The sequence below is a fragment of the Aricia agestis genome, chromosome 7 (assembly GCF_905147365.1).
Source record: "Aricia agestis chromosome 7, ilAriAges1.1, whole genome shotgun sequence".
Taxonomy (NCBI): Eukaryota; Metazoa; Arthropoda; class Insecta; order Lepidoptera; family Lycaenidae; genus Aricia; species Aricia agestis.
In genome coordinates this window covers 2,026,274-2,043,844 of record NC_056412.1, presented here as the reverse complement: position 1 = coordinate 2,043,844, position 17,571 = coordinate 2,026,274, and the positions used below count along the sequence as shown (strand labels likewise).

General features: G+C 36.4%; 2 protein-coding genes across 4 annotated transcripts in view; one reads left to right on the top strand and one right to left on the bottom strand.

Annotated features, from left to right (window-relative positions):
• Nucleotides 1–9,459, top strand: part of LOC121728857 (CD151 antigen-like) — a 213,450-nt gene extending 203,991 nt beyond the window's left edge. For all 3 annotated transcript variants that reach the window (XM_042117165.1, XM_042117167.1, XM_042117166.1), the window contains 5 exons: nucleotides 186–384; nucleotides 1,007–1,198; nucleotides 2,205–2,378; nucleotides 7,066–7,215; nucleotides 8,881–9,459. In XM_042117165.1, the coding sequence (XP_041973099.1) occupies nucleotides 244–384; nucleotides 1,007–1,198; nucleotides 2,205–2,378; nucleotides 7,066–7,215; nucleotides 8,881–9,024 (801 nt within the window). In that variant the 5' untranslated portion in view covers nucleotides 186–243 and the 3' untranslated portion in view covers nucleotides 9,025–9,459. The remainder of the gene's footprint in view (nucleotides 1–185; nucleotides 385–1,006; nucleotides 1,199–2,204; nucleotides 2,379–7,065; nucleotides 7,216–8,880) is intronic.
• A 4,150-nt stretch (nucleotides 9,460–13,609) lies between these two features.
• On the bottom strand, nucleotides 13,610–16,191 carry LOC121729019. The gene is made up of 3 exons (XM_042117401.1): nucleotides 16,159–16,191; nucleotides 14,510–14,708; nucleotides 13,610–13,821 (listed from the first exon to the last, which is right to left on the bottom strand). Exons 1-3 carry the CDS (start codon nucleotides 16,189–16,191, stop codon nucleotides 13,610–13,612), a joined length of 444 nt encoding a protein of 147 aa, XP_041973335.1.
• Between the last annotated feature and the right edge of the window lie 1,380 nt (nucleotides 16,192–17,571).

The window sequence follows — 17,571 nt, the reverse complement described above, 5'->3', positions numbered from 1 at the left end:
TTTAAATATTATTCCATTTTATTTTAAGGCTTTAAATAATAAAGTATAAATTATTATTCTTAATTTAATTTATTCCTATTAATCCTTTTATTTCCAATACTATTGTGAGTATTATTTATTAAAAAATATTATTTGGGTGTGTTGAATTCCAAAAATTTATATTGGTTTCTTCTCTTTAATTTCAGAATGTCAGCAGAAGAAATATGTGATACAATCTAGAGAACGAATTCTGGCTGGACCACTATGGCGGAAGAGAAAAAAAAAGATGCAAGTACATTATTGACGAAAAAGAAAAAAATAAAACCAAGAAAGTCTAGAGACGCTGATTGTTTAAGTATCAACTTCCTAAAGTGTGTTCTGCATATATTTAACGTTATATACTTGGTGAGTTCTTAACATATATCTAATTTTGTTAATGTAGGTCTATGGTTGTTGCATCGAGGAAACTGATTCCTAGGCTGGATGGGTTTGACTTAACACAAAAAAATTACGTAGATTAGATCTGCCATCGGCCTAGGAATCAACTTCTCTGATAGTACATGCAAATATTTTAATGTCTGAAAATAACACTTGTCTGCTATTAAGTGTGGATCAATCTTTTACCTCAGATTTCACATATTTGTGTAAGAGAAAACATAATAATACTTATACTAAAACATAATAAATTAAATTAATACTGTAAGTTATTTATTACTGACCAACTTTTAGTAATAGTCCCTTACGCACTATCAGAGAAGTTAATTCATAGGCAGCAGGCAAGCCAAAATTTGGTCGATTAATATATCTAGTCAATAGTTGCTGTCGGCAACAGAGGACCAGCAGACATCCTAGTACGGGAGCCCTAGAATTTTTTTTATTACTATCAAGCAAATTTTTTGTGAGTAGCTTCATTTTGATAAAACGAACAACATTTTTATTTGCGAAAAATCTGCATAATCACCAGCATGCAGACTGCGGACCAGACCATGCAGCATGACAGGAAAGGTATATTAATGTTGGCATACAGTTTGCAGGTGTGGGGGTGCTGATAGTGGGCGCGTGGACGGTGGCGACGCGGCACCGCTACGTGGCGCTACTGCCGTCGCCGACCTTCCCCGCGATATCGTACCTGCTGATAGCGGCCGGCGCGCTCGGCGTGCCGCTCGCCGCGCTCGGCTGCTGCGGACTCAAGACTGAGAACAGAACTAGTTTACTCTGTGTGAGTACCACTATAAATAAAAAGAACCGGTGGTAGGCACCGGTAGTAACGACGATCGAAAAAAGTTTGAGAAATAAGTATCACCAAATAAATGGATTTTCCACTTTATGTGATGTATTAAAAAAATTGCTTGGTGGTATTTTTTGATAATTAAAGTTTTTGCTTCTTGTTTACAACTAACCACAGTGGTACAAAATACAGAAATATGGCTATGTTTTAATGAACATAGTCTTATTTACGTCGCGCTTATTGGACCGCATTCTTCTTACGACTTAGGGCGTTTGTGCACTACACGGAATTTTACCGTCGGCGTTCATAACTTTCACGTTTGCCATATAAATAAGGTAGGAAATCGAGATTTTATTTTATTTTATTTTTTTAAAAGACAAATTTTCCACTTTTTTACTAAAAAGTGGCCCCGTGCGAGTTTCTTACGCCGGTTCTTCTCGCCGGGTTAGTTCCCGAACCGGTGGTAGGCAACATGTAGTTTAACATTCTGAAAATATTTGATTCAAATTTATTCAGAAATAAAACAATTTTTATTTTATTTTATTTTAGATGCCGCGTCGCGCCGGATGGTAAAATTCCGTGTAGTGCACAAACGCCCTTACAATATTTTACTAAGGCTGTCGGATACCAGCTCAGTAGTCTACGAGCATCCTCAGGATCGACCTTATTTGATATTTGTCGTTTCAATATACAAAATGTAGAAAGTGTAAGATAATTAATGGTTCGTGTATTACACATGGTTCTGCTCGCCAGTTCTGTTAGGCTGCGTTTCCACCAGACATGTGTTGCGAGGAATGTGTTTTTGAGAACCAATAGAATCGCTTCATTGACATGACTTCGCTCAGCGCGGCGATTCTATTGGATCTTAAAAACACATTCCTCACAAAACATCTCTGGTGGAAACACAGCCTTATACTTGAATTTGACTGGACACTCTACCGCGTGTCTAGATTATCAAAAAAACAAATACCCATAACAATACCATGCTCTATTCCAGTACACGTACTTCCTGCTAATCACGTTCATACTGGAGTGCGGCGCGGGCGGGCTTGCATACCACTACGAGGTGGCGGTCGAGGAGGAACTGCGGACGCAACTCAACGACACGTTCATCATGAACTACGCGCTGGACGTCGACGTCACTAATGCCGTCGACGATATGCAAATTGAGGTGAGCGCCTCTTAAAATTGATTAAAGCTTCATATTTTCCTAACTAAGCTTCGCAGATATTTTATGTTGCACTAAACTAAATGATTAAGGCGCGATTCGACCAAACTTGAAGTTACACGAGTATAACTATCATGAGCATAATTTTACTCCTTTAATTTACTCTAGGATATTATCGTTTGCATTTTACCAAGTTACTCAAAGATTATGAAATAAAATGTCAATTATAGTTCACAATGACACCGACCGTGACAGTTGACACCCTGTTGTGCAACTATTCTCAGTTTAAGGCCGGCCGCAAATTGTCCGAAATTTCTGATCAGAAACATATGAACTGCCATCCGATCGAGTACTCTGGTGTTTCGTCGCAACCAAGGTTTTTGGGCCCGGTGGGCCCAATCACCAGATATGAATTTTTAACATTTTTTTCATCTGGCGATTGGTCCCAAGTAATTATTTTTTATGACGTTTGGGCTTATGTAGGGCTAGCAAAAAAGTTGTAGATTTGAATAAAAAACAAAATAATTGCTTTGTATGAAATCATTTATTACACACTGAATGAATATAATATGATATTTAAAGAAAAATAATACAATGGACATGTATATATTAAAATCTTTTATGACATAAATAATAACAGAAGTACTTATTTTCTAAATAATCTAATTATATTATTATTGTATAGTTATTTCAGTTTAAAATTTATTTATAATTATTATTTGTATATAAAGCTTATATATTTCTTTAATTGGCAAATTATACTCATATATATTTTTTTTTGTAAGAGAACGAATTTTATATAAGTAAGTTTAATTCAATTACGCGCCATTGTTGTGGCAGAATGTTAAAACTATAAGTATTTAATAAAACCTTTATATCAACAACATTCTGGCAATAAAGATATTTGAATTTGAAAATGAAAAATATTTTGTATCACGTAGGTGCTATGGCAACTTTATGCCGATAGGCGCGAGCGGCTATAGCCCGGCCGAATTTTATTTATGATTTGAATATAAAAAAACTTCCCAAGTCTATCGTACAACTAAGATAGAATCATTTTACTGTGGGAAAACAACCATTAGAATTTCACGCAGTACCTATTAGAGTAGGTATTTTTTTAAAACTTGATTCGACGCAGTATGTTTAGGTGTTATTAATAATAATAATAATAAATTAATAATATAAGTTTTAAGGTGTTAGATATTTTTTTGTGTTAGATATGTTTCGGATCAGAAATTTCTGACAATGTGCGGCTGGGCTTAATCGGCATAGTCTCTTCTAACAATTATTATATCTGACTTAAATAAATATTAAATAAGTTATTATTTATGTAATTAATAATTATTATTTTGAATATTAAATATTTCCTGTTAATGCGGTGTTGCAATAATTAGTAAAATGAAAACTCGTATATCCAATACGTAATAATATATTAGATATTTTTTAAATTTACAAAACAATATTATGGTTATAACGGATTATTTTTGTGCCAACCTTACTTCAAAAATATTTGCCAGAAAACAATGAATCATAAAAGTGGGACCAATCACCAGATGATAAAATGCTAAAAATTCATATATATATATTCATACTGGGCCTAAAAACCTTGGGACGAAACACCAGAGTACTCATCCGATCGACGTCATCTGACACATAATGTCAGATGCCTGCCGGAACGCACTCTGCTCATATATTTTGTATCTGACGTCCGGTCCGGATGAGTTGTCAGATGCCGTCTATCGGATGGCAGAAATTTTTAATTGCGTTCCGGCGGGCGTCTGACATTATGTGTCAGATGACGTCGATCGGATGGCAGTTCAATTTTCTGACGGATCGCGCTCTCTCTTACATTTTGTACTGAGCCGAGTGAGCTCGAACTCGCCGGAAGGAAATTTCGGATAGTGTGCGGTGTGGCGGTCCGGCCGACGTTCAAATGTTTCGTAACAGAAATTTCGGACAATGTGCGGCCGGGCTAAGGATGTATATATGTCGTAGGATGATTTGATAAATCCGTGTTTTCGCGAAATCCCTAGAATTTTCGCGAAAATTCTAGGGATTTCGCGAAAACACGGATTTATCAAATCATCCTACGACATATATAAGGTCAAATTCCGTACTACATCCAATTTAATTATAAAAGTACTAAATATGTGAAAAATTGGACACCCAGACACTTATTATTAATTATAATGATTTTTAATAATAGATTTTTTAAGAACTATTCGATATTTAATAAAAAATTAATAGAATCATATTTAAAAAATAGAAAGCAGGCAGTCAAAATAGACGAAACATTGAGTAGTACTAATCCAGTATCTTGCGGAGTCCCACAAGGATCAATTCTCGGACCCCTACTTTTCTTAATATATATTAATAACATAAAAGACTTAAATCTAATGGCTGATACAACTCTATACGCAGATGACACCTGTCTCTTTTACTTTGGACGAAAACTGGACTCTCTAGTTTCACAAGCCCAGAAAGATTTAAATAAGCTTAATGAATGGTTCAAGTATAATTTGCTAACTATTAATGTCAAAAAAACTAATTATATTATTTTTTCGTCAAAAAATAAAAAACTAGGTAGTTTTACACCGTTAACAATTGACAAGGAAATGATAACAAAAGTAGAATCAGAGAAATATCTTGGCTTAACTCTCGATAATCATCTCACTTGGAAACCGCACATAAATAAAATATGTAACAAACTGTCGTCGCTGATGGGTGTTCTTAAGAATAATACACACTGTTTCCCAATTAACATAAAATATCTAATATACAATTCACTCATCAAAACACACCTTACCTACTTGATTGAAGTATGGGGATCCACTACACTTGAAAATATTAAAAAACTACAAACAAAGCAAAATAAAATTATAAAAACTCTTTTTAATTATGAATACATGACACCTACTAAAACTATTTACAAAAGACTTAAACTAATGACTGTAAAACAAATACATAAATTCCACACCTGCCTACTAATATGAAAAATATTAACCAAAGACATCCACTCACAAATCATCTTTACTAAAAAATCGCAAATCCACACTCGCCACTTGAGAAATGCAAATAATATAAATCTATATACACCACGCTCAAACTATGGGATTAAAAATATTATGTATGAAGGTGCCAAAATGTATAATAGCTTGCCTAAAGATATAAAAGAAATAAAATCACTGCCACTATTCAAAAAGAAACTTAAATTTTATGTACTAACTGATATTAATTAAATGAATGTAAAATAGTAATAAACTACCAATTATAATATTCTATGATCCTATATATAAAAAAAAATAAAAAAATTATAATAAAATGTTTTTCCAGAGAATGTATGATGTATAATTCTAAAATAGTGATGAATGATAAATGTAATGTTTGTTTTTCAGAAAATGTATGATGTATAATTTTGAAATAATGATGAATGATAAAATTTGTAATGTTTATTTTCCAGAGAATGTATGATGTATAATTTTGAAATAGTGATGATAAATGTAATGTTTTGTGAGAACATGTAAAAGACAAAAAATGTAATTGTCTATACTTAGGAAGTGTTTGCCAAATGTATCACTCAATTTATTTTTGTAACACGTGTTTCTCGCCGTGTATAATAATTTGTAAATTATTTTGTGAGAAATAAAGTCTTAAACCGTATTTAATTATTATTGAACAAAATTTTGTTGTAATTTGATTACCGCAAATGGCGGCCAAGTAAGCTCGGCAAAGCTTTAAATGCAGATGGCGAAAAAAGGAACTAACGCTGGCACATACAAAAACGACATATTTGACAGTTCTTCTTTACCAGCAGCGCCCCCGACCAAGTTCATATAAAGTCTTGTCGCACCCTTCGAAGGATAATTTTCATAAATTTCAATTTGAAATATTTCCTCAGAATTACCGGTAAACCTACTTTTTTGGGCTCAAAAAATCGCAAATCGTACAAAGAAATTAATAAGCAGTTTTTTAGCTGTTTATCTTTGTTACAAAGTTCCCAATTCTGACGAATTCTCAAAAATTGTAACACTTCCGGCAAACATTACGTATGATGAATGGAAATTTTAAAATGAATTATTTCACGTAACTTGTCGGTAAGGTATTGATTTTTTGGTATCAATCGATGCAGGATGTTTTATTCTACTATATATTTCGAATTTAGGTCAGAATCTTTGAATTTATAAATGTTATATACATCCTTAATATTTACTCCACCAAAATAGCCCGTGTAAATATTTACTCCAGTGTAATTACCTCATTCTTGGATTAGAAGTTGGAAAAACGCAAAACCAGCTTACTCTTAGATCACGAAACAGTTATTTAGAATCGAGTAAAATTTTACTCCAGTTTGGTCGAATCCGCTCTAAGTCCCTGTTGTCCAAAATCTATACCTAAAAAATACATTTTCTGAATATAGGTATTTTCTTTTTCATAACTTTAAAATGGGTGCAGTTTCTGAACCCACCGCTAAAATAAAAAGCGCTCTTATTATTTTGTTACCAGTTTTACCTAATGTAAAAAACCTACTAGGTCTCCTTGACGCTCGAGTGACTACACGAATAGCACCCTGGGCTCCCCTACTACGTAGTTGTAAGCCGTGCGGCGTGCGCGCGTCGCTCTGTCTCTCTCTCATAGAAAGCAACTTCGTTCCATCGGGGTGTCCCTTGACACATCTCAATTTTTTTTTCAGTTCAAGTGCTGCGGCGCGTCGGGCTACTCGGAGTGGCGGAACTCGGCGTGGCACGCGCACGAGCCGCGCCTGCTGGTGCCCGACTCCTGCTGCCGCACCGTCACCGCCCGCTGCGGCGCGCGCGACCACCCCTCCAACATCTACCACCACGTGAGTACCCGCACATAGGGACACGGCAACTTTTTGGACGGATATCACGCGTTTATCGCTCCAGTCGCGAAGCGGACGCCTGCGATACAAACGCGATGCAAACACGGCCGCGCGTTTATATCACTACAGTAGCGATGTGACTAACAAGTCTTATATAACTGTACTCAGTGAAACGAGGCGGTAGCGGTCATTGACCTTTCTATCGAATTTATTCAGATTTCAGACGTTGCTCGTATGATTGCCTATATAAATAAATAATATATAGGCAATCATACGAGTCTATATAGTAAATCTATATAGTAAAAGCCTATATAGTAAAAGTCTGCTGTATGTTTTCGATCCTTTGAGAATGCACTACGTAATATGGACTCCAGACTATGCTACCATACTCAAGGTGGCTACGGACGAGACCGTTATATAAAATGATTTTAGTTTTGGGTTGCTTAAAATTTTTAGAGCAAAGCCGAGCATACGATCGGATTTTGCTACAATGTTATCATAATGTTTGATGATCTTTAATTTGTTATCTAAGATTACACCGAGATCTTTAATTTCATCAACCCCTTTTACAACTCTTAGAATGATAATCTCCAACTCTTTATGACTTCGAAGTGATATGCTTCATATTCAGTTCACATCGAGTAGGTATGCAAAATACGATATCACCCTTAGACTAGGAACATCTGACATTTCATGTTCAATCGCGGTTTATATGGAAAATGACAAGTTTTTTTACAGGGAGTCAATGACCGCTACTGTCTCGATTCTCCGAGTACACCTTAGTAGCAATGCATTTGCTCAGTAGCGGCGTTAAGTAAGTTAAGTCAGTTCCCCCGGCGCCGGATAAAAAGAGCCGCTGAAGGCAAACTAAAGGGGCGCCAATTTTTCAGCGCTACCAGCATCCTGGGTGCCGAATTCTCGCCCAGAGCGCTGGTAGTGCCGAAACCGGCACTGCATTTACTACACTTGGCGCTAGACGCGTTTGCTAAACGTGTTCTAAAGCCCTTAGGGCGTTTCCCACGAGCCACGACACTACACCACAAAATGCGGTAACAACTCCGGGTGCCATACATTTCTATACCGTTTATACACCGAATTACGCCGCACACCACGACACGATTTTCAGACGACAATTCGCTGTCGTCAGATACTGATATCGTGTTGTAACGTTTTTATGCGGTGACGATTTAGCGACTGTTAGGCCAGGTTCACACGGCACAATCCTGCACGTTTCCTGCACGTTTTTTGCAGTATACGTCATAACGAATAAACAGTAGCACATACAGTGTATATGTCGCAGGCGGATTGTATATTTAGCTGTATTACATTACGGCCAGCTGTTTTAAAAAACAGGGCCGTTTTGTAATGCGGCGTGTCGACGATTAGCCGGATTGAATGCGGCTGAATAAAAAACCGCCGGAATGTATTCGGCGCTATACGTCATTCAATACGGCTAGCCGTATAAAAGTTAAAAAATAGTTATTTTAGCGCTGCCGCTTTTACAGTGAACTCTATACATGAGACTCGCACACACCCTCAAGTATTGTCGCTTAGTTTTGTAACACTCTGTACAGTGTACATATTATAGTTTAATGTGAAAGTAGCTATGCTTTACACGATCTAGGGTGACATATTCTTTTTTTTTAATCTACTTATTTATTTCAGGGTTGCGCGCGACAGTTCACGGAGCACATCCGCGAGCGGCTGATCATCCTGGCGGCGGTGGGCGTAGGCATGTCCGTGGTCCCCGTCTTCGGCTTCCTCTTCTCGTGCCTCCTCTACGTCAAGATCAAGCACGTCGCTGACTGACCCCGGCCCGCGCCGCCGCACAAAGTGTTCGACAAGGCCCCTCAGCGGACCCCGCAGAAGACCCCCCAGAGGACCCCCCGCATGACCCCCCGGGGGGTCCTCCGGCAGGCCCCGGCCCGCCGCTCGACCGCCCGCCGCCCCTGCCCGCTCCACGAGAAACCCATATCGACTATTAGCGATAACGTTAGCATATAAAGTGTTCATATTGTTGGTGGCATTCCAGCACGATACAGGTATAATATGTTAGTGTAAATAGAATATCAGATAATATTTTGTACATGAGTAGGATTTTAAAAAGTCCCTTCCCAAACTAGGGCGACGAAACGAAATTGACGTTCGACATGAAGATACAAATGAGGATATATTACAGCAATGTTATCAAGCTAGAGTGCAGCACCGGCACAGACAGTAAACAAACAACGTTTCTGTCACTATTCTGATATGACGTGTGCAACATAATAATTTATTATTATTGTCGGATTATTTACTGTACGTGCTAGTAGCGCCCTCTGCTCCAACCTTTGCGTAATATTCCGTATTGTGAAAACGTGCAATCGGTTCTTTTGCATTCGGGTTGTTCTTACAATTTTACATCCTTTAAATGATAAAAGTTTTTTCGTGGTGGTAGTTATGAACAAGACGTAGGTATGGATCGAAATTAAATAAATAATTACACTAAGTATGTATTTAAAATTGGGCTGACTTTAGAAGGGCGCTAATCTAAGGGGGTCGCTGTAAAAAAAGTTTGGGAAGCCTTGCGTTAAATTAATGAAATATAAATTATTGCTACATGTACATAATTGGTGTAATAGACAGGTTGAAATGGTGAAATTGTTGTCCAAAACCTATTTAAAGACTCTTTTGTCTTGCTTATTTTATTTCTAGAGTAATTCATTTTGTATATTCATTACTTTTGATTCGAAAGCCTGTTTAAATAATATTGAAATATAAATAATAGCTGGTTTTTGCGGCTAAAGGTGATACCACACTAGACATAATAATACAGGAGCGGAGTTTGTCGCCTCGCTAGTACACCTAGTACACCTAGTGCGGTCTTACCTCAAATTAAGTGGTATTTTACTTAAAAAAAAGTTGTTTAGTAACGCTAAACCTCGCTTTATTGTTTTAATATCACATTTTAATGTTAATAATGTTGTCACATAAAAATATAAATTAAAACGGTGCTATACCATCATGTTATATTTGAGGGTTTGTAATCTCACCGACGCCTTCTATTAATCGTTGGTCAAACAGCATACCATCTCTGCCATGCAAATAACGAGTGATATAAGTTATAACATACTAAATTACGTCCGCAACTCCGTTGCGCCAAAATTCGTTTATCGCGCAGGAACCGTACATTTTCCGGGATCAAAAGTATCCTATGTCCATGCCAAATTTCAGCAAAATCGGTTCAGCGGTTTGAGCGTGAAGAGTTAACAGACAAACAGACAGACGGACAGACACACTTTCGCATTCATAATTAAAATAAAAAATTAGTATGGATGTATTTATTTCCAACTTTATAACACTGGTGAACTTCATGTCACTTTCCTCTTGATATAAACTTTCCCTAGACTTGAAATATTCGAAGCTAAAATTTGCCGTTCAGCCGTTCTCGAGTTATAGCGAGACTAATAAATTTAAAATGTATTTTTATTTATACGGGGTGTAACAAAACTAATTCGTGACAATACTTTAGTCGGTTCTGTTACACGTTGTATAGATTTAACGCCTGTTTTTTGGTTGTCAAAATATTATAATCATATATTTTCCTTCATTAATATGAGGAGTGATAAGAAGATAATAGACTAATAATATCAACAGGCTCTGAACAATCAGACTGGTAAATTCTCAGGTTAATCAACGATTTAATTAGGCGTTTGTGAAATTAGGTTTTTGATCGATTGATTGATGAAAATTATATTAATTTATATATTTAACTGTGTATTATAATTGTCTAATCATAAAATATTATATAAAATAGCTAAGAAATACTACCAAAAAGTAAGTTAGTTTTCATTGTTAATTGTTTGTCATATAAATGTGAACTTGTCTGTAACGAAAACGTTATAAGTTTTACTTAAGAAGTCTTATAAAGCTGTTAAAAGAGATCTACTAAAGCCCCACTACTATTGAAATTAACAGTGTATGAACTGCCGTTGCACAGCCAGTAAAAATATGTACACTCGTGACAGATTCACGATATTCACGATATGGACAGGATAATGTAAATTAATCAGTACTATTTTAAAATCATCCACTACAGGTACTTTTATTTGTAATTTTACACATTCGAAAGGTACGTTTTTAGGTTGATACGGATTTGGTTACGTACGCGGACGAGCCTTTGCATTAAGAGCCTGCTGCCAAAAATATCCAAGCACGCTAGCCCCGCCTACACACCCCGCTATCCTCCAATAATAAAAAGCATCCTAAGTCCTTCCCCGGGACTCTAAAGTATCTTCATACCAAATTTAAGCAAAATCGATTCAGTTGTTTGGGCGTAGAGGTAATAGACAGACAGACACACTTTCGCATTTATTTTATTAGTATGGACGTATAGTAGTTTTATTATACTGATACTGCATATTTCTCAAAAAGACTTGCTGTAAGTAATTATTGATTTTGGATTAAAATACCTAAATGTACTGGCCTTGCGACCTGAATTGTGTTCACTATGCTGGCATAGCATGCCTGTAGTCTGGGACCTAGCCGAATTATTATCATTAAAAATTTCCCGCGTACTGTCCGTTTTTACAAATTTGTGTGTATATAAAGAACCTCATATACCTGTATTATATACAGGGTGTAAGAATATTATAAAAATACTTTAGGGTGTGTTAGTGTCCCTTATATAGAGTTCACTGTGAGAGTAGCAGCTATATTGGTATGGGTATGGGCAAGCGCTCATAAGAAAGTTGCTCTTTCAGCGCTGCTACTTTCACAGTCAAGTGTCAACTCTACGCAAGGAACACATACACACCCTAAGGTAGTATCTCTTAGTTTTGTTACAGCCTGCATAATATTATGATCATCCATAAATTACGAAAATATGGGACACCGCTCGCGCTTGGAGACGTGACAAGACTAGGAGGCCATATTAAAAATTGACGTAATTTATGAATATAACTCTTAGTTGATAGTGTCTAGATCTATCTATTCGTAGATAGGTAATATAATAACCAAAGCTAAACAGTGCCTTACTAAGTGTAATGATGTTGAATTTAAAATACATGTTTATCTTGTGTTGTCTTAATATTCTAGTTACATTCAAATTGATTGTAGTTTATTTCCCATGTTATTGTTATTGGGGCAAAGATTGCATTAAGTATTCAATTCTTATTTCATGACACGTCTAGACATATTTTATTATGAACACCACTTCATACTCGTACTAAGGTCAATGTCGATTGACAGATTTCCTGAGCGTGAGACGTCCTCCAAATCGGTCAAATCCATACAAATTTAGAAATGCATCTATGCGACGAGGCACGGTGACGAGGCGAGGCGAGACGCCGCGCGACAAATTTGTATGGGTTTGACAGATTTCAATTGCGTGAGACGCCTTGAGAATCTGTCAAATCCATTTATACTTAAATTTAGAAATGCATCTACGCGTCGCGTTGCGGTCTGAATCAACCCTAAGTCTACGCAAGCAAGACCTTGATGTCACAGTAGTCCAATTTCAATTTCAGAAATAAAATAAATATATACGGTACATATATCGAACTTTCTTAGCCCCAATTATTGCATAAAATGTATTTATTTGATAAGCATAATATTAATTGTATATGAATCATTTATGAAATATTATTGAAAGATTAAAGTCTTATTTTTATATTATGTAATATTTAACACATCACTATATTAATATTTTGTGTACTTATAGTTTTTTTTTTTAACTTAGTACCTATATAAAGTTTATTTATTGTTCAAAGTCATAATTTATAATTATTATAAACATGATTAAACAGTCAAGACAGCGCTAGTTTTTTATTGCTGGAGTAATTTAAGAGTTTTTCTGTTTATTCTGATGATGGAGTTCTATGAGAGTACTTTTGTCTTTAGAACGACGGACCAACTAGTGCCAGAATTCTGCATCGCGCTATCGAAGTTTTATAAGTGCGGCTTATTGGCCTGACCGAACATACCACATCGCACGCAGATCTTTCTTTGTGGCCGCCACTTCTATTCTATAAAATATATAATATAATTTTTTTTTTACGTCCGTGATATAAATAATAAATATTATACTAAATGTGACAACTGACAGATATGTGCACACTGCACTCTTTACATTATTATTGTAAAGAGTGCACTATACTGAAGCGGAGAGCACTGACTCTAATCAACATAATATTATAAACATTTCTAGTTTATCGTACATATTTCAATAATAATTTATTTACATTTCTATTACAATACCCAAATACAAACTTACTTACAAAGTTCTTGATGCATATTTTATCAATGTGCAAAGTTAAAGGCGATACCAAAAAATACGTTGATACTTTTTAAAACATCCACTGACCGCTTGAGATTAAACTCTCAAGTCTCATCCTACGCCGTAAACTCGCCCAAATTACGGACGCCTCCAAACCGAATGGCTTTTCTGACAGCCGACAGCGTCCTCATATCTGTCGAAGTGTGCCCCCGTGGGGTCGTACTTAACCCTCAGCGCGCTGTACTCGGCGGGGTACCGTACCCGGGCCACCTCGAGGAATGCCCGGATGAGGTCCTTGAGACCCGGTGGGCATCTCGCGCAAGCGTTCGCCACTACTTCCGTGCCGATCTCTGAAAGTGACAAAATAACTTGTGTTATTCCTGTAGGCCGGCATAGACGGACCGCTTCTTGCAAAATGGGATTGCCGCACTGCGATCTGCAGTTTTTATACTTAAGGCGCTGTGGTTGTTGCAACTACGTAAAATGGATTTTTTAAAACACGTTTTTAGTAAAGGAAATGTCATTATTTAAGTATAAAATAAGTACTGTTTTAGAATTGAGAAAATTTCCTATGTAACGCAAAGGTACACAATTAGTACACAATTTGAAAAATTCTTCTCGATAGAAAAAAATCTCAAAGATGACTGTTATACGCTGTTTTTCATAATTAAATCATTTTATGGCTAAATTACACACTTTCTAGAAAAAACAAAAAATGTAGTTTGAGTGTCGTAAACGATTTGATATATTTAATTTGTGTAATACTAAAAACAAAAGGTTTTTACTCCTATTTTCTATTATCAAGGCACGCGGCGAGCGCGTAACAGCCACTGTACAAGGCGCGCTGATATGAATGTTATTTTATTGTCTTTAACGTCGATATTCGTACTGACAGACATCGACCTACTTATTTTAGAGACTATTATATCCGCAATACACGGACCGCTCGAGCAGTTCTTGAGCAGTGTAAGAAACAATCTTTACTTGGACTACGTAAACGGTCGCAAGTACCAACTCAAATCATTATTCATTACTAACTTTTGTACTCGGTGGTCAACGGGGTACAAGGAGCGTAGTCGATGAAGCAGTCTAGACGTTTCTTGATCTCTTCCAGGTTTTCTCTCAGCGTCTCCGGGGTGAACTCGTCGGGAGAGAACACGTAGAAGTCGTCACGTGCGCACACCACACTCACACAATATAGCATCAACACGATGATCTTCATAATATTAAGATACTTCTGGAAATATCCATCAGTCCATAATAAATTATTATGTTATATAAATATTATTTAAGAATACAATAATCTTATACAGAGTGTAACAAAACTAAGTAAGCAATAATACTTTAAGGTGTGTACTGTGTATGTATTCCGTATATACCGCCGTAATCAGAGACATAATATTTTAATTACAATTTAATGAAGAGTTTGACAGATAATGTATAGGGCTTATGCCAATAATTTTGAATTAATTATGATTACCGTAAGTAAGTAATTATTAATGTTCCACTCTGAGTAGGGTACGGCAGATAGAGTTCATTGTGAAACTTTATGAAAGAGCAATTTTTTTGTTTCTTCCAAAAAGGAGGAGGTAATACGTTCGGCTGTATGTATTTTTTTTGTGATTTGTTTGTCAAGCGTCATGAATTTTCCCACACAAAAGTAAAAAGAAGTTACTCATTTGGCGCTGCTTTTTTCATATTGAACTCTATAAATTGTACCCATACACACCCTAAAGTATTATCACTTAGTTTTGTTACACTCTGTATATACGGCCGAACAAAGAACCCCCTCAAATTTTTGGAAGTCGGCTAAAAATGTTATAGACATCGCGTTTATTTATTTTTTTGCTATCGGTGAAAATATCGATAAGCTAATGAAGAGACAAATAAAACAATACAAGACACGGTATCGATTCCGACTGACCAAACAACATAGGGTCATAGGGTATTGGTATGTATTGGTATCAGCTTTTTCCGTTTGTCCTTACTAAAAAACGATTTTGTCACAAAAATACTAAGATCCTGAGTAAGATCCAGTAAAACAATAGAAAAATATTAGGTAATTATTGGGTGGGTCTTTTTATACAAAACTCTTGTTTTTTGCTAGCTTACAAAAGTTACTCGGGATTAAACACATCTAACACAAAATTAAAAAACTTACTGTTTGTTTTTAACTTACCTTATTTTTTACTTATATGTATTTATAAACTGAACTGAACTCCTCATCCGGTGTTCGCTGGGCTTATATATACATTTGTAAATGTATTTTTTTATCGATTTGGGTTTATCATATTATTGTGTTGTTATTCGCTCGGTGTTTTGTGTACAGACAGCATTATAATATATTATATTTCCAGTATTAAAAAATAAATACTAAGAATCAATGAGCTACTTAAGTAGTCATAACTCATAAATAAAAATTGGGCGACGCTGGGCGACCGCCCAAGGCGCCGGATAAAGAACCGAAGGCAAATAAAAAGGGGCGCCGCTGCAAGCCCTGGGGCACTCTACCAGCACCCCGGGCGCCGAAGAAATCTTGCCCAGGACGCTGGTACTAAAACCGGCACCGAATAACGTATTAACTCATCTTAACGTTAACTAAAATTTTGCTATGAAGTTTTTGAGTTATATCTACTTATAATAATTTATTCTTATATTGTACTGACGGCCGTCGACATGCAGCTTACTCTCAGCGTGCTCTCAGTGATGTCCTGCCACATCGTTGTGTCGCTGCAGTTTGCTGTCAGAAGGATGTTCGAACAGCACACACTCAGTTCCGGTCTGGAGGAGGCTGTTCTTCGTCTCATTCAACTTGTACTTAACAGTGATCGGCAGTGCTATTTATAAGAGCAAATTTCAAAACAGCCGTAATTGCATCGGCTGTTACAGTCATGAGAACTGAGAGCGATGTCGTCGACGAGCTAATAGAGCTTGGAGATACAGCTGCGACATTCGTGATCACGGCGGCAAGCAAAGACTTAACGTGTTCCTTAGAGCAGTGTTCCGCAAAAGGTGTGCCGCGGGCCGCGGCACACTGGTGTACCGTGGCCAGTAGTTGGTGTGCCACAAAAAATGTCGTCGTGTATATTCCCAGTTTATAAGAACCAAAAAAGAAAACATCTCAAGACGATCGACAAAAGGAATGGGAGCACCCCCGTACATTGCAAATTAATTTCTGGTGTACTTACCTCCAAAAATTTTCATTTTTCTGGCTGTACCTTGAACATAAAAATTTTACCATAAAAAGTGCCATTGCCTTTAGAGAATAGACTAGCGGCATAATTATTATAAATTGTATCAATTATTTTTAGCAGATTGTACACTCGACTACACGCTCTACTAGGGGAAGTAGAGCATGTAAACTGCACTGTTAGTGGTGATTTAAAAACAAAGTAAGTACTCAAATGTTAGAATTTTGTTTTTCTTCAAAAAAATAATTGATTGTTTAAACAAGTTTCTAGTGCTTCAGTTTGATTTAACAATAAGTTAACTCAAACTGAAGCACTAGAAACTGTGAATTAAATATTATTACTGTAAACATGGTTAAGATAAAATGTGTCGATGCTCAAACTAGCTAACTCTACTTTTTTAATAACACAATTTTAGTGCCGTCCATACAGGGTTGACGTCTACAGGTGACGTCCATATAAAAAACTAAATAAACACTTTAGGCCCTAAAGTTTTGGGTGTGCAATATGCATGGTTTCCCTAGTAGGCACATATTGATACAGGGTGCAATAAAACCTTCCTGCCAAATTTTTTCCAGGCATTAGAAACCGGTTTATGTTTCAAACCGGTTTGGGGTCAATGACCGTAACCGATTGGATTCCGGTTTTAGGTTTAGGTTACCGGTTAAAACCGTTTCAATCGAATGAAACCGGTTTTCTTTAAAACCGGTTTGGTATAACGAAATTAACTGGTTAATTTGAGCAACAATGCCATCTTTTGAATATTTACATGCACTAACGAAGTAGTTGCTTGTCTGTAATTGAACAAGGACAGAAGGATAATGTATTTTGCAGAACTGTCCCGGATGGGACGCTGTGTGAGAATATGGATCCTTACAAAAAAAAATCAGTTTCACGTTCACCAGACAGTCA

What these genes read in the sequence shown, in the direction of transcription:
- LOC121729019 (XM_042117401.1), bottom strand. Translation starts at nt 16,191, where the DNA reads ATGTGGCAGGACATCACTGAGAGCACGCTGAGA. An exon ending in TCACTGAGAGCACGCTGAGA is followed by an intron (nt 14,709 to 16,158) that starts GTAAGCTGCATG and finishes GGATATTTCCAG; the next exon opens with AAGTATCTTAATATTATGAA. An exon ending in GTTGACCACCGAGTACAAAA is followed by an intron (nt 13,822 to 14,509) that starts GTTAGTAATGAA and finishes TGTCACTTTCAG; the next exon opens with AGATCGGCACGGAAGTAGTG.